The sequence below is a fragment of the Aquarana catesbeiana genome, linkage group LG06 (genome assembly GCF_042186555.1).
Source record: "Aquarana catesbeiana isolate 2022-GZ linkage group LG06, ASM4218655v1, whole genome shotgun sequence".
Lineage (NCBI taxonomy): Eukaryota > Metazoa > Chordata > Amphibia > Anura > Ranidae > Aquarana > Aquarana catesbeiana.
The window spans coordinates 109,341,398-109,366,522 of NC_133329.1; the positions used below are offsets into that span (position 1 = coordinate 109,341,398).

The 25,125-nt window shown below is 45.3% G+C and overlaps 1 protein-coding gene across 2 annotated transcripts in view; it reads right to left on the bottom strand.

Moving 5' to 3' along the window:
* Positions 1-25,125, bottom strand: part of LOC141148856 (histone lysine acetyltransferase CREBBP-like) — a 275,728-nt gene that overhangs the window by 208,938 nt on the left and 41,665 nt on the right. Inside the window, exon 3 of one of the 2 annotated variants that reach the window (XM_073636664.1) lies at positions 15,586-15,856. The exons of the other annotated variant lie outside the window; for it this stretch is intronic. Coding sequence (XP_073492765.1) covers positions 15,586-15,856 — 271 coding nt within the window. The remainder of the gene's footprint in view (positions 1-15,585; positions 15,857-25,125) is intronic. 2 annotated transcript variants of the gene reach the window in all.

The following is a 25,125-nucleotide window of genomic DNA, read 5'->3' on the forward strand; positions in this document are numbered from 1 at the left end:
ACACATAAAATACTTTATTTTATTTAATCTGGTCCAGCCACTACATACTGCCTGTAAAAAACTACAGGGGGGGGGGGGGGATACAATCCCATACAGCTATCCTGCCAGGGAGAGAAAGCAGCAGTGACCAGTCCTTATCAAATGAAGTTCATGCAAAGAGGCAAAGTACACATAGGACACCAGTATTCAACTATGAATAACACATGCTTCTTGTATATTGAAATCAATACTTGGAAGTGTACCAGTGACTGAATCCAACGAAGGGGATACAGAAGAAAAGGTGAGTGTATGCTGCTGAGGAAGGAGGCATTAAAGGGTAAGTTCATCTTTGTATACCCCCCCCCCCCCCCCAATTTCCAGCTCCCCTATGCACCAATATAGCATTCATGTACTTTTTTTGCAAAAATATCAAAGCTTTACATTAAATCTACGGTCACTTACTTTTCTTGTCCTAATCTACGTTTCCAGACGTTTCCATTAGTAATGTCTTCTTCCTGATCAGACTTATATAATACAGGAGCATCAACTAGTGGATATTTGGCGAATCCAACACCCAAACATAAAAGCCTATACATTCCACTCGGCCGTGCATGGAACGTACTCTAGGTTAGACTATATCTTGATTGAGCATAGAGCCCTAGAGGCAGTAAGGGAAACAATAGGAATAACAACAGTGTTGGACCATGCCCCTATCACGATGAAGATCAAACTACAATGGGAAACCCCCTGGGAAAGGTTCATGGAGAATAAATGAAGATCTATTAGATGATAAAGAAGTAGAAAAGATCATAATAGAAGAGATCGCCCAATATTTCTTGGAAAACGAGACGCCAGAAGTAACAAAAGCAACTATATGGAAAGCACATAAGACGGTCATAAGGGGGAAATTGAGCTCTAGCGGGGCAAGAAAAAAGAAGGAGAGCGAATACCATGGAGAAAATTGTAAAAGAAATATATGACCTGGAACAAAGATACAAAAATCAAGCGGAAGTGGAAACCCATCGGACCCTAATTATAAAACGAGACGAAATAAAAGATCTGATGGATCAGGAAACTAGGAAGGAGTTCAACAGAGTGACAGCAAAGATACAAATGGGGTAATAAGCCAAGGAAGCATGTTTCAAAAATATTAAGGAATAAGAAGGGGTTTTCACTATAGGATGTACACAATGTGCATTGGGGTCCTATATTAAGCCGTGGCTCCTTATTTTTCATCATTAATATATACTCAAAACACAAACAAATTACGTTTTGCCGTATGACCCTTATTTTTTTATTAAAAATATTTGGGTCATTTTTTTCATTTTTTTCTTTTTTCTTTTTGTTCCACCATGTTTTTTCAGCATTTTTAGCACATGTATCCTCACTGTCATTATATTTGCCATACATTCACTTTTTCATTTATTCTATTTTTAAGATGCGGATCTATAATGACAATGATACTCCTATCTTGTCTTAGTTTATATGATTTACAACATATATCTTTCATTACCCTATATATATCTTTTAATTTTGACTGATGGCTAACAGCTTGTCTTGCACTCTATAACTACGAGATGCGTATATTACCACATGTCGTGCGGCATTTAGTTATGCGCTCCACTTTCCCTCATTCACATTGAGGCTTGAAGTGCAACGTCATGCCTTCACAACGTTCGCTCTCCAATACACGTGACTCCACATCGACATCTGCGTTCCAGCTGTGCGTTCCAAATGTCTTCCCTCGCCCAGAGTGAGGCTGGCATCGCACGCCGCCGGCGCCATCTTGCCTTCCCGGAAGTCATCGCTATTGAACCGCGCAACTTCATTGGAGCCACATCCTGATATGGGGGTCCTTTTTATTATATAAGGGGAAGTGTACACAGTGGATCAGTACCCCAGATGATGTCCTAGAGGATGAAACACATTGGGACGGACTACTGATACCACTGACAATGCCGTTATTTTATACCAAATCGTTTTTTTATCTCCAGAAATGTGAGTGATTTTTTATCTTCAATAAACATGTTATGAGTTTTTACAGAATCACGCTATGTGCTCTCATATTTCCTTCTACATATACCATTGATGTTAATTCGGACCAATCGCTTTAACACACCATTGCAAGCACACAGACCTCCTGGAATCTGCGTCCTTTGCGGTAGCTGCCATTCAGGATCACCACTTTTCAAGCTTGATTGACCCAGTGGGTATACACCCGTCTGTGTCCAATCTCTCTGGTAAGCCTTTACTAGTACATGGTGGTGGATCTTCTATCAACATCCTTTTTCACTAAAGCCACTTTTTCATCTTTGCCACTTTTGTGTCACTTTTGGTATTTTACATGGACTAAATTAATATGATTGTGATCCTCATTTGTGTCAATCGTATCAACTGTACTATTCAGCAATTTCTCACTTATATCATTGTGCAATATCTTTATTGTTTTTTTTACTTCATTGGTTGTATAGCCATTGGTAAAACTGTATTTAATAGTCTTACTGACTATTTGAGTATTTCATTTCTCTAGCGCTGCACTTGTTTACACTATATATTAAGGAATAAGAAGACCTTAAACTATATTGAAAAGATAAAAAAACGAGAGAGTAGAAATGGTAAATAAGACAATAGATATTGCATTGGCCTTCTAATCGTACTATAGTGCACTTTATGCAATAAGAAATCAAGAGACACAAGAAGAAAAGGAAATAAGCAAAAGAAATTTATAAGTCTACTTAACGAAGGCCAAGCTGCCAAAAATCCAAGGGGAACAACTGAAAAAGTAATTACGCAAGATGAAATGAAAATGGCATTAAAGGAAACCCCTATAGGGAAAAGTCCAGGACCAGACGGGTTCACGATTAAATACTACAAAATATTTCAAAACTAACTGATCCCAAAGTTATGTGACTGTCTGAATAAGTTAGGGGAAGATGAAGAAACAAGGCGAGAGACATTACTAGCCCATATTACAATTATACCCAAAGAGAGAAAAGATAAAACCATTTGCTCTAACTATAGGCCCATCACTTTACTGAACGCTGATACGAAGATCTATGCAAAAATGCTGGCATCGAGATTAAAAAAATGTATTCCAATGTGGGTGGACCCAGACCAAACAGGGTTTGTGCCTGGAAGAGAGGGCAGAGATAATAGCATAAAAACAGTTTTAATGCTGCGAAAGGGGGAAAATAGGAGAGCCCCAGCACTACACCTGTCAATCGACGCCGAAAAAGCGTTTGACAGGGTAGACTGGGATTCATGATGGATACCCTTCAATATCAAGGACTGGGACCTAAAATTATGAGATGGATCAAAAATGTATATACTTGGCCTAAGGCGATGGTTAAAGGCAATAGGAAATTGTCATCGCCCTTTGAAATGCATAATGGAACGAGACAGGGGTGCCCACTCTCGCCACTCCTATATGTATTGTCGATGGAACCTTTCCTTGCAACTCTACGGAATAAATCGAGATAAAGGAGGGGTGAGAGTGGGGGAAGAAGAACATAAAATTGAAGCTTACGCGGATGACATCTTGATGTATGTAACTAAACCATAGGTGACATTGCCAAATATAATCAGAGAAATAAAAAGATACGGTGAACTCTCGAATTTTAAAATTAACCCCATAAAAACAGAGATATTAAATATAGGCATTGAAAAAAATGAAGAACTTGCATTACAAAGGGAATTCCCATTTATGTGGGTGAGAAAAGAGCTGCCATATTTAGGAATAAAATTGACATCCACTGCCGAGAAGTTATATCTGGCGAATTATATCCCATTATTGAATGAGATTTAAACGGATTTAAAGATGGGCTCACTGCAACCCCTATCATGGATGGGTAGTATAAATATGCTTAAAATGGTGATCCTCCCAAAAATAATATATAAATTCCAGATGCTACCAATAGCTATACCACCGAGTTTTTTCAGAGTAATAAAAACAATGATGATAAAGTATATTTGGCAAAGCAAAAAAACCAAGAGTAAAATTTGCACTAATCACTAAGAAAAAAAGGACATGGAGGGTTAACAGCACCAGCTATAAACAGATATTACAAGTTAGTAATTATTTCACGTATGATAGAATGGGTTAGTGAAAAAAGCGAAAAAAAGTGGATTAGGGTTGAAAATACGATAAACAGAACAATTTTGCATAAAAATATTTGGATACCACGTAGGTTTAGAATATTAGATCCGGAGACACACGACTTGACAATAAATGTGTTTTAAACCTGGGATACGCTATATCGACAAAAAAACTGGAGATATAATTCACCATTAATTGCACTCACCAGAACAAATTTTTTTGAACCAGGAAAAGGGACACTTTTTGGTGTTAAAAATGGGGAATGCACAAATTAGAGGTATCACTACACAAGGGAAGATGAAATCACTACTGGAAATAAAGGAAATAAATGGGTGGAAGATAAGTGAATGGGAATATTTTCAATTAAAACATTTGGTAAACACATTGCCTCAACCAATCAGAGATGGAAAGAACTTAAATCCACTGGAAAAACTTTGTGGTATACAAATTCCACTGAAACATGGAATATCTAAAGTATATGGTATACTGACAGAATTGGAAGGACAAGAGATGCCCCCTATATAGGGAAATGGGAGAAAGAAATAGGCATTAAATTAGAGGATCAGCAAGTTAAGAGAATGATAGGAGCAGTACTGTATATAACTACGCAACAGATATAAATACAATAGAAATGAACTATAAGCTTTTGATAAGATGGTATTTGACTCCGGATAAAATTCATAAATACCAACCGGACAAATCTCCACAGTGTTAGAGGGAATGTAAACAGAGGGCCACAATGACACACATATTGTGGGAATGCCAAAAAATTAAGGAATATTGGAAAGAAATGCTGGAATATATAGAAGAGATAGCTGGAGAAAAGATAATAGCCTAGGGACGTGTTTATTTCATGATTTAAAACTTTCAAATAAGCAATACGAGAAAACATTAACTCCAATATTGTTGAACGCTGCAAAAGGTTTAATCCCAAAGAAGTGGTTAAGTATAGAAAAAACAGACGTAAGTAAGGTAATGGTTCGAGCGGATAGAATACTACAACAAAATGGAATACTTATGCAGCAGAGAAAAAGGGCAATCAAGAAAATACAACAGTACCTGGAAAAAATGGTGAATTTTTAAAACCTCAGAGAAATATTTAGAAAAGATGATGGAGGGTGGTAGGACCTGAATAGGCCAAGAAATTAGAAAGAGGACCGAGATCACACCAAACCGGGGTGGGGGGGAGGGAGAGAAGTGGGTGGGTGGTTAGATGAATTTTAGAGGGAAAAGAATATACGGTAACTACTGTATAATAGACATGAAGGGTAACATTAGCAACTAAGATTTTAATATTAAACTTTGGAAAATTTTCCTAATAGAAGGAATTTAAAAAAATTAAGCCTGAAGAAAATACCACAATGATTTGAAACTGAGAAAGAGACAGTAAATGAACGTGAAATTGAAACTGTCTCTTGACAAAGTTTGCTGAAGTGGTATAAAAAAAAAAAAAGAAAAAACGAAAAAAAAAAAGGAATAAGACATTATTGATGGAAACGTCTGGATTAGGACAAGAGAAGTAAGTGAATGTAGAATTAATGGAAAGCTTTGATATTTTTGTAAGAAAAGTACATGAATGCTATATTGGTGCATAGGGGAGCTGGAAGTTAGAAAAAAAAAAAGTGTACAAAGGTGAACTTACCCTTTAAAGTGGTTGTAAACCCTTTACAACCACTTTATACTACAGGCAAGCCTATAATTAGGCTTACCTTTAGCTACACTGGATATCTCCTAAACCTGCACGGTTTAGGAGATATCCCTGTATTTGCATGTGCCAACGTCATCGGCACATGCGCACTTAAGCAAACTGAAGCAACGGCACGTACATGCCGTTGCTTCAGTTGTACTGTGCCGTTACCGGCGGCTCACGCGTGCATGCACGGGAGTGACGTCATTGCGGCTCTGGCCAATCACAGCTCCGGAGCCACGATACCCGGAAGTAACCCCCCGGAGAGATGTTGGCCGCCAAAACGGTGAACGAGGACCGCTGCGGGGGCTTCGATCTCAGGTAAGTAATTCATAATGAGCTAGTATGCTATAAATACTAGCTCATTATGCCTTTGTCTTGCAGGTTTTTTATTTTATGGAATTTTTTAAAAGGGTTTACCACCACTTTAAAGCAAGCATACAATTTTCTAGACCAGTGGTCTCCAAACTTTCTAAACAAGGGGCCAGTTTACTGTCCTTCACACTTTAGGCTTCATGTACACTACAGCTCTTTGATGCTTTTGGCGTTTATTTGCCAAAGCTCCTAATCTCAACTCCATAAAAGCCTATGTATCCATGTACACATAGGCTTTTAGGATAGTTCAGGAGCTGCTGTGGTTATTTGAGGTTCAACCTCCCTCTCCTAAACCCGGAAGAATCATGTTCAACATAGGAATGTCTTGACCGCTGGCCGCAAATGCAGCAAAATTGCGGTAAAATCACAGATATTTTCCCACAGCCGGTGGTCATAATAGGCTATGTGTACATGAAAATAAAATGGAATATTGGATTTTGCGTTATGGTAGTATAGTATGGCTGCTGCCTACCTCCCGAATCCCACCAAAGTGGGATCAACAAAGAAATATGTATGAAGAGAGGTGGCGCTGCCTGAATCTGATGTGCAATGCCAAAATAAACAAACAATGTTTGTATGAAAAATAATAATAGAAAAAAATAAAAAATGTGAAAAGATTAGTGTACTGTCTCTTTAAATCACAAAATGTGTGTTGGAAATCTCCTAGTGCAAATTACTATAAAGAGCACAGTAATAAATAAATTATGCTATATAAGCAAATATAAGTAGAACCACTATTATAAATGGAGACTGCATCAATATGTCAGAAAGTTATATAAAAAAAAAAAACATAATTTCATGTGCAATTATATAGCCCACAATATATTGTATAAGTTATTGAATAAAAAGTAAAGTGCTCAACGTGCTTATATGAAACCGGACGCCAATAAATATATCAAAAAGGAAATAGCTCAAAAAAGAAAAAAACACAAAACAAAAATCACAGTTCATGGGGTTATAAAGGTGATCCTATTCCAAAGTGACTTGTGCCTGGGTAAATGGTAAAGTGTAAATCACTGGTGAAGGGTGGGTGAATTCCACACGTGCTCCCCCCTGAGATCCGCACTCACCAGAAAGCTGATCCCCTGCAGGGGTAGAGGGTATCACACTAAGGCTGTTTCTAATCCTTATCCAGTGTTGCATCCTCCTCCTCGATAGGTCTGGTCAGTGGGTACACTCACATAGGGATGGATGGACAGAAAGGCATCTCATACTGTAAGTCCATAAAAGATAAATTTACTTAAACAGATGCTAAAAAAACGCACTTCCATTAGTGCTACGGGGTCAGTACAAATAAAATCGGCAAAATATTCGGGACATCTTGCGTTCCACGAACGAGAATCTCAGAAACCAGAAGTGACGTGGTGACACTCCAAACTCCGCCTGGCCGCTCCTGATGATGTTTATGTGACGAAAAGCGTAGGGCGTTCAGGTTTCTGGTGAGTGAGTAATTAAACCCACCCTTCACCATTTACCCAGGCACAAGTCACTTTAGAATAGGATCACTTTTATGGACCTATGAACTGTGATTTTTGTTTTGTGTTTTTTCCTTTTTTGAGATATTTCCTTTTTGATATATTTATTGGCTTCTTGTTTCATATAAGCACGTTGAGCACTTTACTTTTTATTCAATAACTTCATACAATATATTGTGGACTATCTAATTGCACATAGAATTATGGACTTTCTTTTTTTAAACACACCTTCTGACATATTGATGCAGTCTCCATTTATAATAGTTGTTCTACTTATGTTTGCATATATATCATAATTTATTAATTACTGTGCACTTTATAGTAATTTGCACTAGGAGATTTCACATGCTCATTTTGTGATTTAGAGAGACAGAACACTAATCTTTTCACATTTATATGGTTTAATATGTCTATGTAACTATGTTAATATTATTTTTCATACGTATACTGTTTGCTTGTTTTGAGATTTGCACATCAGATTCAGGCAGCGCCACTTTTTACCTCTCTTCTTAAATATTTCTATGTATACATGAAGCTGATCTGTTGTTGGTGTCAGTTGGAGGAATAGAACCCCATCATTGGTGTCTGTGAGAGTAATAGTGCCCCATTGTTTGTGTAAGTTGCAAGAAATGTGCCCCATTGTTGGTATCAGTAGGAGGAATAGTGCCGTAAGGGCCAGAAAAAGGCAAGCAAAAGAGCATTTCTGGCTCCTGGGCCACACTTTGGAAACCACTGCTCTAGATAAAGCTCTGTTATAAAGTAAAATGTTCCTAAAACATTACATTTTAGCCTGTCTTGGACACGGACCCCCTGCCAGCCTGGAGTTCAGTCGGGTGCACCTAAGCCACCGGAACATGACCACCCCCAAGATGTGATCTGCTGTCTCCATCGATACGCCCAGAAGGACCTAATTCTCCCTGCTGCCTGGTCTAAGGGCCAGATTGATTTTGATGGCGCTCAAATCTCCATCTACCCGGACGTATCTAGGGCCACCCTGCAAAGGCGAGCCATGTTGTAACCCCTGCTGGAGCCGCTACGCTGAGCAGCACTGCCTTACCGCTGGGGATTTCCGTTTTAACTGACGGTCCGCAAGGATAGTTCTTCCTTCACCCTGCCAACGCCACTTGGATCTCCAGACCTGTTCGCCTTCCTGGACATGGAGCCAATACCCCTTCTGGACTGGCTGATCTCGCTGCCTACCAGGGACTCTCACTCTGAACCTCGGGCCCCCAGACCGGGTTTATCCGCAGCTCCACCAAACGTAGGAGAGGAGACCAGACGCCGGCGCGGGTGCATGAGCCCGAAATGTGAGCCCTGGGAGCGACAACCGTAAGTGACACCTGTCTTGGGCTGCACACGGCCGGCCCAGCCCAAGGCTCAGGCATTTTTTGTGCTTTCAACATGGTTAACTGTGCTGCGGGGGGAGGTCCAGTAGCCCTACATCCAGTGACCCTGTGATTCCCCCCTGCTCCTGCTGTGTGATCGCTCCCACCCTCCCGCCCTGGATTCCATGGAGCACCCTCATCCTCCTGGTTCCCTGGAGAGACTCCAAAGCCCATTTGTCACAGCACAGAACTAGAGGCAGTGCCTTGAACTATCCGCAAGCTTCTCCAGTACTGGCCATCTTTCATTCCAGGTGTGGGGTGTTAACTGAGTTTTCCGGCTGGACTATCCTGCTCATGATGCGGGGAGGGGGGTGGGTTGGGGCTGGTGGGATGCTCCAGGGGGTCTAGCTCTACTTTGGATGCTTTCTGAGCCTAGCCACTAGCCAGTGGATGTGGCTGGTACTGGACTCTTTATGCACTATATGTACTGTTCTATGCATCCATCTTGTACAGGAACCCGGGTCTCCCTGTGCTGTGTGCATGGATCCTCCCTCCCACTAGGTCCCCTCCTTTCTGCCCTCCTGGCCTCCCCCCTTCTTTTTTTCCCCCTCCTTCTTCTGCCCCCCCCTTTCCCCTCCCTACCTTCTTCCATCTACTCTCCCCCCTCCCTTTCTTTTCCCTCCTTCCACGCTCTCCCAACCTCACCAGATATTCCCTTCTTCCCTCTTTTCCCCCTTCTTCTTGGATCCAATCTTGACCTAATTGGGGGAGTTTGCTGAAGGGGCGATGATCCTGGGGGGGGTGACATGAACTTCGTCATGGATCTGGCCCTGGATTCCTCCAGGAATGCCTCTCAGCTCTCTTACGCAGAGTTGAAACGCTTAAAGAGAAACTTCTATACTTTCCACCTAGTAGATGTGTGGCGGGTTCTCCACCCGAACCATAGAGACTACACGTTCTACTCGTATCCACATCACTCCTACACCCAAATTGATCTTTTTATGATGCCTCAATCACTCTTGTCCAGCGTTACCTCTGCCTCAATTGTCTCCATAATGTTTTACAGACCACGTGCCATTTTTTTTAGACATTGACCTGCTGCAACCCGCTCCCATTCAGTGGATGTGGAAGATTAACAATTCCCTGATCCAATTGCCCGAGGTCACCGAGGAGGTTTCAAGGGAACTGAGACAGTTTTTTTCTTCTAATGTAAACCCAGAGGTTGCCCCAACGATGGTCTGGAGGTGCACAAAGGTTACATCAGTGGTCTCTTGATTGAGATAACATCCTGACTCACGAAAGCTAGAGAGCAACAGATTGTCAGTCTGTTAGACAAAATCCGATCCCTAGAGGCCGTCCATAAAAAATCACTAGCTACCCGGGCTCTTGCAGATCTGACAGCCTTGCGGAACCAACTGCGCACCTTGGCTTTGTTCAGGGCGAAAGCTGTGATTGCTAAGTGTAGACGAACGTTCTATGAGCATAGCAACAAATGTGGAAAACTGCTGGCGTGGGCTCTGAGAGCCCAGCAAGCTTGAACGTTTATCCCCGAACTTCTCAACGATACCCATAATAAGGTCCTTGCTACAGAGGACATAGCAGACCAGTTTCGGAGGTATTTTACCTCTTTATATAATCTTCCGAGCCCAACATCCGAAGGGGAGAAATCCTCCCAACAGAAAGACATTCAGGACTACTTACAAAGATCGGGACTCCCCCATCTCTCAGATGAGAAATTAACCGAACTAGAGAAACCCATCTCTGCGGACGAGGTGGCTCTGGCGAAGGCATGAATGCAACTGGGAAAGGCCCCGGGCCCGGATGGCTATTCCCTTCTATATTACAAGACCTTCGGGGAGTTTCTGTCTGACCCCACATTTTCTTTCTGCATATAATGCTGTGGGGGAGGGGACCGCCCTCCTGGGAGACGCACTGCGTGCATACATTGCAGTGACCCGAAGGAGGGTAAAATTCCCCTATTTTGCCAAAATTACCGGCTGATTTCCCTTTTAAATGTGGATCTAAAAATATTCACCAAGATTCTTTCCATACAGCTGGTGGATCTGATTCCACAATTGATCTACTACGACCAAGTGGGGTTTGTCCCCACGATCGAGGCGCACGACAATACAACCAAGGCAATCAATCTGATTCATGCAGCGAGGTCACGGAAGACCCCAATGTTGCTCCTGTCGACTGACGCTGAAAAAGCGTTTGACAGGGTGAGTTCGCCCTTTCTGTTCGAGACTCTTAGGTGCATAGGTCTGAGGTAATGAATGATGAATTGGGTCCAAGCTATCTATTCTTGCCCATCGGCACAGGTTAAAATTAATGGCCACCTTTTATCATCATTTCAAATAATGAAAGGGATGAGATAGGGGTGCCCCCTGTCGCCTCTGATATTTATCCTGACCCTCAAACCCTTTCTGAGACTCATCAGGGATAACCCGAACATCTCGGGCCTGTGATTGGGTGCCACCCTTTCCCCAAAAATCGCGGCCTTTGCAAACAACCTACTATTTTTTTTGACCAACCCCTTGGTGTCTATCCCGAACCTGCTCGCGGAACTGAAGACATACGAGGAGTTGCCGCTTTTCTGCATCAATTATCAGAAATTGAAGGCGCTGGAGGTCGCCCTGCCTCCCACCTTAGCTGCACTGATTCGGGTGGACTTCCCCTTTAAATGGGCCTCCTCCCACATTAAGTATTTGGGCATCCTTCTGCCCCATAGGGTGGAAGAGATCTTTCCCCTCAACTCCCCCCCCCCTTGACAGCCATTAAAAAAACCTTCAGGATTGACAGCATGGTTTGTTCTCCTGGTTTGGGCGTTGTGGCATAGTGAAAATGAACATCATGCCTCGGCTGCTGTATCACTTCCAGGCACTCCCTATTCAGGTCCCTGCCTCTTTCCTCAGGGTGGTGAACAGAGCTTTTGTCACATTTGTCTGGGTCCAGAAACCCCCCTAGCTGGCACAAACCATCCTTTGACTTCCTAAGTTGAGGGGCGGTATCGCCCTGCCAGATGCCAACCTTTATCATATGGCATGCCACTTAACCCGTATTCTGGACTGGTATCGGCACGGAAATCTGAAGCAATGTGTACCAGTAGAGCACACCCTAACAGGGGTCCAGTTGGATTCGCTGCCCTGGTGCCATAAGCCCTTGCCAAACCAGATATTGAATCATCCCACGGTGGGGGAAACGTGGCAGATTACCCGGAAGGTAAAAACAAAAATTGCGCTTACACTAATTAATACAAGCTGCGACTAAAAAAGTAGTAAGCCATAAATATTAGATATATCAATAAGTCGCGCTACAAAATGACAACTGGCAAATGCCTAAAAAAGCCTCATAAAAATACGGGGATAAATGATAATAACTGAATAAATGAATATTATAAATGAATATTATAAGAGTGCTGAGCAATACAAATAGACACTTTGAGGTTAAACCAAACTACATGCTATTAGTTAGGTGGGACACAGAAAGCAATGACTATGTCCATGTGAAAAAACGCAATATTAAAAACCAAATCAATAACAAGTGAATATCTCCAATAACTTGGAAGAAAAATATTGTGACAAATCTATAAAAAAAAAAAAAAAAAAGGTATAGCGTGATACGTAAGGAAAAAAATATAATAACAATATTCCCAAAAAAAAGTCCGTGGCTCAGCAATAATGTTAAAAGTCCATCCGTGTTAAATTAAATTACACAAAAATGGCTTGTCTCCAAGTGCTCTGTGAATAATAAAACAGAATCTTGCTGTGGTGAAAAGTAGAGTGCGTAGAAAGACCTCCACCTCTTGAAAAAAATGTCTGCCTCTTACCAGATGGAGATGGTCTCTTAATTACAGGAGACCCAGGGGGCGGATGGCTGCAACCCCAGCCAGGGATCTTTAAGGCAGGCACTCAGCGTCCAGGGACTCTCTCCCACCAGCCTCCGCAAATAAGGAAATATCACCATGCAAAAAACAAAGTGCTCCACATAGTATAAAACCAGCGTTTTATTAAATATATAAAATTAAAGTTGCACTTACAGGAATATGGTAATAGCAAGCATATCGAAAAAAGCCGGTCGGCTCCAAAGTAACCCGTGTCTTCCGGGTATGTGTATCGCGGTGTCGTCGGGACGTAGCTCCTCCTCCCTTTTTTTGGGAGGAGGAGCTACGTCCCGACGACACCGCGATACACATACCCGGAAGACACGGGTTACTTTGGAGCCGGCCGGCTTTTTTCGATATGCTTGCTATTACCATATTCCTGTAAGTGCAACTTTAATTTTATATATTTAATAAAACGCTGGTTTTATACTATGTGGAGCACTTTGTTTTTTGCATGGTGATATTTCCTTATTTGCGGAGGCTGGTGGGAGAGAGTCCCTGGACGCTGAGAGCCTGCCTTAAAGATCCCTGGCTGGGGTTGCAGCCATCCGCCCCCTGGGTCTCCTGTAATTAAGAGACCATCTCCATCTGGTAAGAGGCAGACATTTTTTTCAAGAGGTGGAGGTCTTTCTACGCACTCTACTTTTCACCACAGCAAGATTCTGTTTTATTATTCACAGAGCACTTGGAGACAAGCCATTTTTGTGTAATTTAATTTAACACGGATGGACTTTTAACATTATTGCTGAGCCACGGACTTTTTTTTGGGAATATTGTTATTATATTTTTTTCCTTACGTATCACGCTATACCTTTTTTTTTTTTTTTTTTTATAGATTTGTCACAATATTTTTCTTCCAAGTTATTGGAGATATTCACTTGTTATTGATTTGGTTTTTAATATTGCGTTTTTTCACATGGACATAGTCATTGCTTTCTGTGTCCCACCTAACTAATAGCATGTAGTTTGGTTTAACCTCAAAGTGTCTATTTGTATTGCTCAGCACTCTTATAATATTCATTTATAATATTCATTTATTCAGTTATTATCATTTATCCCCGTATTTTTATGAGGCTTTTTTAGGCATTTGCCAGTTGTCATTTTGTAGCGCGACTTATTGATATATCTAAGATTACCCGGAAGGCCTTCCGCGACTTCTTGGTTGCACGGCTCCCTTCTCCGCTCACTCCCATTGTTGGCAACCCGGCTTTCAATCCGGGACTCAACGACCCTAGATTTCTTGACTTGAAAACGGTCGAAAGGTCACAGGTCAGACACTTTCTCATCAATGGCCAGTGGAAGAATAGGCAACATATTATGGAGGATCCGGCCCTGGCGGGGCTCTCTTTTTGGCAAAAAATACAGCTAACTCATTTTATTGGCTCTCTGCCCTCCCTGGTGGCTTTCAGGAGGCAACTAACTTCCTTTGAATTGTTGAGCCTGGAGCAGTCTCCATTGAGACACGCTATTTCCTTGACCTATCAACTACTGATAGCTCAACCTCCGGACTTTAGACCTCCCTATATTGTCAAATGGGAGCGGGAGTTGGGAGTGCAATTCACAGAGAAACAAATCGATCGGCTCCTCCTTTTTTCCTGCAAAGCTTCTATCTGCGCCAGACATCAGGAGTCGGGATTTAAAATACTGGTACTACACTCCGGAAAAAATCCATAAGATATTCCCTCAGAGTATAGACCTTTGCTGGAGATGTGGAAAGGCAGTTGGATCGATCCTTCACATCTTCTGGTCTTGTCGCATCCTTCAGCCCTTCTGGACAGAAGTGCATTGCATAGTTCAAAAGTTCACTGACCGGTAGGTACCGGCAACCCCCGAGCTCTTCCTCCTGCATCATCACGGAATTCCTAGTAAGGTTTATAAGAGATCCATATTGCCTCTCCTGCTCATAGCGGCGAAAAGTTGCATCCCCCTACTCTGAAAGCAGACACAGCCCCCGTCCGTGGCCGTCTGCCTGAAAACAGTAGCAGAGATCAACGCAATGGAGGACTTGGTGGGAGAAAGGCCTCAGCGAGCAATTCTCAAAAAAAGGTTTTATTGACACAAATTTGCCTATTCTGAAAAATATGGGGAGCTGGTGGCTTAGTTCCCCCGCGGCGCGATGAACCTGGAGGCTCCTGGACAGAGATGGTGTGACTGGTCGGAGGTTTATCTATCCCCCCCCCCCCAAAAAAAAAACCTTTTTCTCTCTCCCCTCCTCCCTTCTCTCTCTTCACTTTTTCTTTTCCTGTTGCTATTCTTTTATTACATCTCTAAGGTTGCTATGACCTTGGGGTCAGTTTGGTTTTGTTCTTTCTTCTATACACAAAACGATGCTTGCCGTGGAAAAATTGGTCATGCGGGATACGCAACCTCCCTAGTCCTCTGTAGATAGGTGCTATTCCCTACAGATAGAAGACCTTCTTTATAATACTGTGATGTCTGTATCATTGATTATGTTTTGGGGAGTTCATTGATACATTTATGCATACCATTGGGGTTGTTTCTGTATTTCCGCATGTTCATCCTTCTTAAATAAAGAATAAAAAAAAAAAAAATCATATTCACATCTGCAGATTTTGTTTCTTTTAAGTTCATGTTTTACAGGCAACATGATGATAAATTCAGAAGCTACAATGATTTGGCAGCCTGATGGAAAAAAAACCATCCAAAGTAGGGAGCCAAAGGTTGGGAATATGGTACAGTGAATATGTGTGGTATATGAGTGGTATAGGTTTTATAACAGGTTGGTACATGTGATAGCAGCTTACCCTGGCAGGTTCTCCCAGCTGTACAGTGCGTCATGTGATTCAGAACATTCTTCATGGTACGACAGTGGGGAAGGGCACATACGTGCATTTCACAATCGGCTTGCCTCCGTTGACACTTGTGTGCATGTAGCAATAACACCAGCTGTTGCTGGATAAGCTTGCGTTTTTCTGGGTCAGGAGTGAGGCCGGTTTCCATTGAGGGAGGTGTACCTGTGCTGGTTTCAGTGGAAGGAGTTGTGCCTACTGGCTGAACCTGAGCCTGTGAAGGAGACTAAAGAATGGAAAGAAGATATCACAGACTGTAAAGAACATACAGGCAGTCCTCGGGTTACAAACAAGATAGGGTCTGTAGGTTTGTTCTTAAGTTAAATTTGTATGTAAGTCGGAATAGGTACATTTAAGTGTAACTCCAGCCCAAAAAATTGTTTTAAGTTTTTTGGATGGCATAGGGAAGGGTTAACACCCCAGTAACATTTGTTTTGCTGTCTGTGCCCCTGTACAGAAGATTTCACCTCACATTCTGTTCCTGTGACAATTGGATTTTGAAGATTTTGGGTTTATGTCAGTGGCGGCAAATAAACCACCCTAACCCCCCACAGGGGCGGCAAACAATCCACCCGATCCCTACCCCCCCCCCCCCCATGGATGGTACTCACGCAGCGATGCAGAGCAGAGACTGCCATCTCCCTGGACTCTCCGTACATCCTCCCCGCCCTTGGTACTGGCCAATAAGATCGCTTCTCCTCTTTGCCAATCCCGAGACCTGCTTCCTTATTGGCCCGGGAGGGGAAGCAGGAAGAAAATAGCGAATAATATTAATTCGCTATTGTCACACAACTGGGTGGACTCGGGGTGCAGTGCTCTGTGCCCCGAGCCCACCCTTTTTTGAAGCTAATTAGAGAGTCTGGCTTTAATCACGTGCCTCTAAAAAAAAAAACCCATTGGAATCCATGCGTCCGTCACCCTGCCTAAAGATTAGGGGGCTGGACGCATGGATTAGGGGAGCGGCCGCCACTGGTTGTCGTGGAAACAAAGATTGGTGGTAAAGTTTCAGTGTAGACACCCTTTTCCCATGATAACTCTTATGCCCTGTACAGATGACCGAACTTTCCAGCAGACTAGGTCGACGGTCTTCCCGACGGACTTTCGGTGGACTTCCGACGGACTTTCCAAACGAACGGACTCGCGCACACACGACCGGACTTTCCGGCAGAACAGGTCCGACGGTCTTCCCGACGGACTTTCGGCAGAGTTACGGCGGACTTGCCCACACATGGACTAAAGTCCATAATTTTGAACGTGATGAGGTACGACGGGACTAGAAAAGGAAGTCAATCTCGCTGCTTTTATCGGCGAGATTAACACCTTGCGAGCCCTGTCGCAGAGCATACCAGGCCCTCAGGTCTGGTATGGATTTTAAGGGGAACCCCCTACGCTGAAAAAACGGCGTGGGGGTCCCCCCAAAATCCATACCAGACCCTTATTCGAGCACGCAGCCTGGCCGATCAGGAAAGGGGGTGGGGACGAGCGAGCGCCCCCCCCCTCAACCGTACCAGGCGCATGCCCTTAACATGGGGGGGTGGGTGCTTTGGGGAAGGGGAGCGCCCTGCGGCCCCCCTACCCCAAAGCACCTTGTCCCCATGTTGATGAGGACAAGGGCCTCTTCCTGACAACCCTGGCCGTTGGTTGTCGGGGTCTGCGGGTGGGGGGCTTATCAGAATTCTGGCCCCCCACCCTATGTGAATGAGTATGGGGTACATCGTACCCCAACCCATTCACCTGGGGAAAAAGGTGTCAATAAAAAAACACACTAGACAGGTTTTTAAAGTAATTTATTAGGCAGCTCCAAGGGTCTTCTTCCGACTTTGGGGGTCTCTTCCGACTTCTCCGCTCTCTCCGGCCTCTTCTCCCGGTCTCCGGTTCTTCTCCCGCTCTCCGGCCTCTTCTCCCGGTGTTCGGTTCTTCTCCCGCACTCTGGCCTCTTCTCCAGGTCTCCGGTTCTTCTCCCGCTCTCTGGTTCTTCTCCCGCTCTCCGGTTCTTCTGCCGGCTCCTCCGCTATCTTCTGCTCTTTTGCCGTTCTCTTGCTAGCGGTGGCCCTGTCTTCTTCGTCCTCTTCTTCCCTGTTCTCTTCTTCTGATGTTGACACAACGCTCTCTCCCGCTGTAATGCCGTGTGCGAGGTGCGCAATGACTTATATAGGCATGGGGCGTGGTCACCGGATGATGTCACCTGGTGACCCTGCCCCTTATGATGGCACAGTCCCCGGGGCATGCTGGGACTGTGCTGTCATAAGGGGCGGGGTCACCAGGTGACATCACCAGATGACCCTGCCCCATGCCTATATAAGTCGTTGCGCACCTCGCACACGGCATTACAGTTGGAGAGAGCGTCGTGTCAACATCGGTAGAAGAGAACAGGGAAGAAGACGACGGAGAAGACCGGGCCACCGCTAGAAAGAGAGCGGCAAAAGAGCAGAAGATAGCGGAGGAGCCCGGGAGAAGAACCGGATAGCGGGAGAAGAACCGGACACCGGGAGAAGAGGCCGGAGAGAGCGGAGAAGTCGGAAGAGACCCCCGAAGTCGGAAGAAGACCCCCGGAGCTGCCTAATAAATTACTTTAAAAACCTGTCTAGTGTGTTTTTTTATTGACACTTTTTTCCCCAGGTGAATGGGTAGGGGTACGATGTACCCCATACTCATTCACATAGGGTGGGGGGCGGGGATCTGGGGGCCCCCTTATTAAAGGTTCTCCCGGATTCCGATAAGCCCCCCGCCCGCAGACCCCGACAACCAACGGCCAGGGTTGTCGGGAAGAGGCCCTTGTCCTCATCAACATGGGGACAAGGTTCTTTGGGGTGGGGGGGCCGCAGGGCGCCCCCCTTCCCCAAAGCACCCACCCCCCTATGTTGAGGGCATGTGGCCTGGTACAGTTCAGGAGGGGGGGGGGGCGCTCGCTCGTCCCCACCCCCTTTTCTGACCGGCCGAGCTGCGTGCTCGGATAAGGGTCTGGTATGGATTTTGGGAATTCCCCTTAAAATCAATACCAGACCTACGGGACATTGTCACCTCTTTCTTGTGCTCGCTGCAATAGGAAAATGTGTTTTTCCTATTGCAGCGAGCGCAAGATGTATAGTACCCTGTCGCAGAGAATCAGCGCAATAGGATCGCGCTGGAAACATTCTCGCGGGCAGGTGCTGTAGCTGCCCTTGCGTCGTATTTGGTTCGTCGGACAGGCAAACAGACGAACGGGCTTTCCGATCGGAACTAGGTTCGGCGGATTTTCGACCGAAAAGGTCCATCGGAAGTCCGATGAAGCCCACACACGGTCGGATTGTCCGCCGGATTCGGTCCGTCGGACCAGTTCGGTTGAAAAGTCCGCTCGTGTGTACAGAGCATTACTCCTAGGAGTAGATTTCCTCTCGCTTCCCATTGTCTCCCTATGTTTCTAAGAATGAGTCGTTTGTAAGTCGGATGTTTGTAACTTAGGGACTGTCTGTACTGTAAGCTATAAAAACAGGCATACTTTATTCAATTATAAAAGTGTATAGGCAATAAAGACATAAGGCAGCCATGCCCAGTATAGTGCATAGAAAGAGCTAATAGAATGAACATCGGTTCAGACAAAAAGTAGGCCACTTTGATTGTAAAATAATAATATTAGGTGCAGTTGAAAAAAAAACAATAAACCTCCAATACTGGCACTGTCGCTCCCGCACCCCTTGTTAACTCCTTCCCCACCACTGACCAAAAATGCTTCTGCACTGGCAAATGTATCAACAGGCCACATTTTCCTCTGTAACACATACACTGGCAGTAACCCTGTCTGTCCCTAGGCAGACTTCACTGGCACTCTTGCTCCCTTGCCACATGTTAACTCTTTCACGGTCACTACTTGGAAATGCTTCTGCACTGGCAGCAGTCCCTACTGTGATGCAGACATTCTCCGCTGTGACACAACAGTGCACCATACTGACTCCCTTCCCACAATCCTCCATAGTGAGCCTCTTTCATCCGTTGCCAAAAGCTACCGTTGTGGTTTCTCGGGGGAAAATCCTGGACGAGCCCCCAAATTTAGCATTACCCCCCATAGGAGCCAGAATTTTTAAAGGTCCCTTAGGTCTTTTACCAGAATTTGCTCAATGAACAGTCCAGGGGTGTTCTTTTTGGTGTTTTGTTGGGGGGCGGGGTAACTTGGATGGGGATGGAGGATGAGTGGGATGCTCTAAAAAGAACTATGTGCAAAGATGAGGACACTTCCTTCTGTAGAGCTGTAAGCAAAGTCCTTGTGCGAGTAGGTAATGGACTTGGCTTTGTAGTAGAAGCTGAAGACATAAAGCGTCCTCTTTTGAGTAATTTGAGCAGAGTCCCTTCACAAAGAATTATATAGACAGAGCTCTTCAGGACACCATCTGATGTCCCCTTTATACACAAAGCTGACTCTCTAGCACCAGAGAGGTGGCAACAGCCCATAGGCTTTAGGATCTCTCACACCAGTCTGTACTCACAAATATCCTCAAATGTTGGTTGCCTCTGGACAATATCTTCCAGTCAACTGTAGGCAAGTTGCCTACATTAGTTAGTGAGCAGTGGCTGACCCAGGCAAGGGGCTTAAACTGTTTCACTCCATTTCCTGGGCTTTTTGGACCCAGCTTACCTGCCCTGTGGGGCTAATATAAGGAGGGAAGGCTGGGTACCGGGGGGCCCTTTTGCCTTTGTCCCTGGTTGTTGTTTGGTCTTGGGTTCAGGAATGCTGTAACACCGTGATGCAGAGGGGGACTGCTGGGCCTTGCAGTCAGCCCGAAGATGCCGGCTTCCCAGAGAATTGCCACATCATGGACTTCCACCAATGGACTATCACTTTTATAAGCTATGCCAGGGCATCCACCAAGTAGTACAGTTAGTTAGGGATGGGACTCTTTGAACTATTGTTCGCAATTTAAATCGTTATGCAGCAGAAATGTTCAGTAAAGTTCACTAAACATTTTATGAGCCTGGTCTGAAATGACTTCCTTTGCTGACATTTACCTATAGGTAAGCCTGTAATAAGGCTTACCTATAGGTAGTGTAAATATCTCCTGAACGTGCACTGTTTAGGAGATATTTGTTGTACATGCAGCTGGTGACGTCACCAGCGCATGCGCTCTAAAGGAACGGCCACCCAGGCTTCTCCTTCAGAGTGCCACAAACGGCGGCTCCCGTGCTCATGCGAGGGAGTGACGTCATTGCGGCTCTGGCCAGTCACAGAGCCGGAGCCCGCAAACCTGGAAGCAAGATGGGTGAAGATGAGAGCTCCTGCAGCGCTGACATCATGGTGCTGGAACAGCTTAGTAATAAAGTAAGTTTCACATCATGTGCAAGTATGCAATACATACTAGCACATTATGACTTTACCTTGCAGGGAAAAAAAAAAAAAAACGTCCAGCGATATACAACCGCTTTAAAAGGCGGCAGGAAGGTAAAGGCACATGAATGAACTTGGATCAGCTAAAGCACATATGGGGTATGAAGCAAGTCAGTTATCAGGGGTTAAGTTTGCATCAGTGTCAGAAAAGACACATGCATGTGCGCAGGCGACTTGGTTCCTGTAAGCCCTGTTCTCGGCCATTTAGAGGCTGAAAAATTGGGCTTTAGGCACTGGTGCTGGTGCCACAACACTGCAACCCCTCACAGATACTCTAGTTGGAGCGCAGGAACTAGCCCTGCTGCAAAGAATTGCATCAAAAATTGTAATTACATGCCCCTGTTAAACAGGGACTTAAAAATTGGGCCTTAGGCACTGGTGGCGGCACCCAGAACCAAAAATGTTCTTACAAGCTATCAGCATGATCATTGAGGAGGAAGAGGATAATTTCTCAGCATAACAGGATAGTCACTCAGCATCAGCATAGGCAGTCTTTGAAGGGATCTGAGATTTTAAAAAAAATTATTCGGTTACATCAGCATCAGGTGCTTGGTAGCTGGTGGTGATCCAAGACTGATTCATTTTTATGAAGGTCAGTCGATCGACCGAGTCGGTGGACAGACGCACCCTGTGATCAGTTACAAAGCCTTCAGCAGCACTGAATGTGCGTTCCGAAAGAACGCTGGATGCAGGACAGGCCAGTAGCTCAATTGCATACTGTGCAAGCTCTGGCCAGTGATCCATCCTCAAGACCCAGTAACCCAGAGGATTTTCGTTGGGGAAAGGTGTCCAAGTCAGATATTGCCCCTAGGTATTCCTGCACCATGTAAAACAGACGCTGGCGATGGTTGCTGGAACCGATCATACCTTGGGGCTGAGGTCCCGGAGTCCTCTGGGTCACTAAGGACGACATGGTCCGCAGCTACCTCCTCCCAGCCACATACAAGTCCATGTGTTTCTTGGGACTGATCCCTTAAAGACTGCTGCTGATGCTGAGTGCCAGGCTCCACCTCCATACTGACACAATCCTCCTCCTCCTCTTCCTGTGTGATCGGCGGGCACGCAGGAACACTGTCTGGATAAAGGGGGCCTTGAGAGCTAAGGAAGTCCTCCTCTTCCTGCCTCTGTTCTCCCTCAAGTGCCCTGTCCATTATTCCACGCAGCGTGTGCTCCAACAGGTGGACAAGGGGGACAGTGTCACTGATGCATGCACTGTCACTGCTCACCATCCTTGTGGCCTCCTCAAATGGTGACAGGACAGTGCATGCATCCCTGATCATGGCCCACTGGCGTGGGGAAAAAAAAACAAGCTCCCCTGACCCTGTCCTGGTGCCATAGTCGCACAGGTACTCATTGATGGCCCTCTGCTGCGTGTGCAGCCGCTGCAGCATGGCCAACGTTGAGTTCCACCTGGTGGGCATGTCACAGATTAGGCGGTTCTTGGGCAGGTTAAATTCCTTTTGGAGGTTTGCCAGCCGAGCACTGGCATTATATGACTGGCGGAAATGCACACAGACTTTCCTGGCCCGCCTCAGGACATCCTGTAAGCCCAGGTACCTGCCCAAGAACTGCTGCACCACCAAGTTAAGGAGGTGAGCCAAACAGGGCACATGGGTCAGTTGTCCCTTTGGAGGGCGGAGAGGAGGTTGGTGCCATTGTCGCGAACCACCATTCCTGCCTTAAGTTAGTGTGGCGTCAACCACCTCTGAACCTGCCCCTGCAGAGCTGACAGAACCTCTGCCCCAGTGTGGCTCCTGTCCCCCAAGCACACCAGCTCAAGCACCGCATGGCATCTTTTGGCCTGCGTACTTGCGTAGCCCCCTGAATGCCTACGGAGCACCGCTGGTTCCGAGGACAAAGCACAGGAAGAGGCCATGGAGGAAGAAGAAGAGGAGGGGGTGGAGGAGAGAGGTGTCTCACAATCATTAGTAGTGGCATTTTGGAGACGTGGTGGCTGAACAACCTCCAACACTACTGCACCTTGTCCTGCATCCTTCCCAGCTGCCAGCAGAGTGACCCAATGCACCATGAAACTTAGGTAATGTCCCTGTCCATGCCTGCTGGACCATGAGTCAGCGGTAATATGCACCTTACCGCTGACCGCCCTGTCCAGCAATTCTACACCTTCATTCCTCTCAGTACAGGTCTCAGAGAGGACTGAAGGTATAGTGGGGTTGGAGATCTCAGCTGATGAGGAGCAAGGAGAGGTCCTCTTTGTTCTTTGCATAGGCGTGCGCACAGGGTGTGCCAGGTGTGCCTGGGCACACCCTAATCACACAGTGCTGCGCACTGTGCTACTGTTTGCTTGGCTGCAGAGAAAAGGACTGGGGAATCTTTGTGTTCAGTCCCTTTCTCTGTTAAAAAAGTTAGACATCAGGGGTCTGTTTAGACCCCTGTTATTTTACCAAAGCCCCCAATGAGGCTCCTAAAAAAATTGTAAAAAAAAAAAAATGATAATAAACTATCGTAAAAAAATAATAAAATAGTAAAAAAGTTATAATGATAAAAATACTGTACACTACTGACACCGTCCATTGCTCTACTGCTATGAATATATATATATATATATATATACACACACACGTGTTTGAGGTGCACACCCTAAAGCAATAGGCTGCGCACACCTATGGTTCTTTGGTATGGGTCTTGTAGATACGCTTGCCAACAAACTGCATGGCAGGTCAACATATGTCTGGTCAAGCATGTGGTGCCCAAGCGGGAGATGTTTTGGCCACACGAGATACGCTTGAGACATATGTTGCAAATAGCAGCGGTGCGATCTGATGCACTCATCTCAAAAAAGGCCCACACCAAAGGACTTTTGGAATAACGCGCAGAGACAGCAGCGCCCTGCACATGCGGAGCTTTGCGGTGTGATGCAGTCAGTGTGCTGCCCTTAGGCTGGCCCCTGGAGGGCATCCTGCCTCGTTGGTGATGTGCCCCTCCTCTCTCCTATCAGGCACCCATGTTGAGTCAGTGACCTCATCATCCCCTCCCTCCTCATCACTGGATCAGACCTGGCAGTATGCTGCAGCAGGGGGAGCATGACTGCCAGATTGCTGTCCTTCTTGGGCACCCCCTCTGTCCGTGCTCACGTTACTGCCTTCATCTAGCTCAGTATCATCATCAGAGCCTTCTAAACGCTGGGCATCCTCCTGGAGCATGTACCCAACACTGTGGGTACAAACAGTTCGAGGGACTCCTCAGGAGGACATGGTGGGGCTAGGGAAGGAGTCACTGATGCCATTGAGCCGAGGGAAGAGGCCGTGTTGGCAGCTCCTTTGCCAAAGTACCCTGAGCATGGGTGAGAGAGGATGAGGAGGATGAGGATGGCTTGGTCATCCACTCGACCAAGTCTTCCGCATGTTGCGGCTCAACACGGCCAGCTGCCGAAAAAAGGCCAAGCGTGTCCCACGGCCACGTGCTGATGAGGATGCACCGTCTCCACGACCAGCACTGTTGCCTCTAGACACAGAGCCTGCTTGCCCTCTTTTTTTTTGGCTTGTGACTGTCTGCCTCTCCTTGTTGGCCTTCCAGACATACTAATGGCCTGTAGCTGCACTAAGCTGGGATATATATATATATATATATATATATATATATATATATATACTGCAGCTAGCAAAATCAACTGCCTGCCTGTAGTATGAGAACACCACCAACCTTCTACAGGTAGCTTTAGCTGAACACTGTGCAGAGGCCGCACTACACTAACGTGTAAATAATTTAGCTGCCTGCGGTAGTGATAGGATCAGGAAAACCCCATCAACCTTCTACAGGTAGCTTTAGCTGAACACTGTGCAGAGGCCGCACTACATTAACGTGTAAATAATTTAGCTGCCTGCGGTAGTGATAGGATCAGGAAAACCCCACCAACCTTCTACAGGTAGCTTTAGCTGAACACTGTGCAGAGGTCGCACTACACTAACGTGTAAATAATTTAGCTGCCTGCGGTAGTGATAGGATCAGGAAAACACCATCAACCTTCTACAGGTAGCTTTAGCTGAACACTGTGCAGAGGCCGCACTACACTAACGTGTAAATAATTTAGCTGCCTGCGGTAGTGATAGGATCAGGAAAACACCACCAACCTTCTACAGGTAGCTTTAGCTGAACACTGTGCAGAGGCCGCACTACAC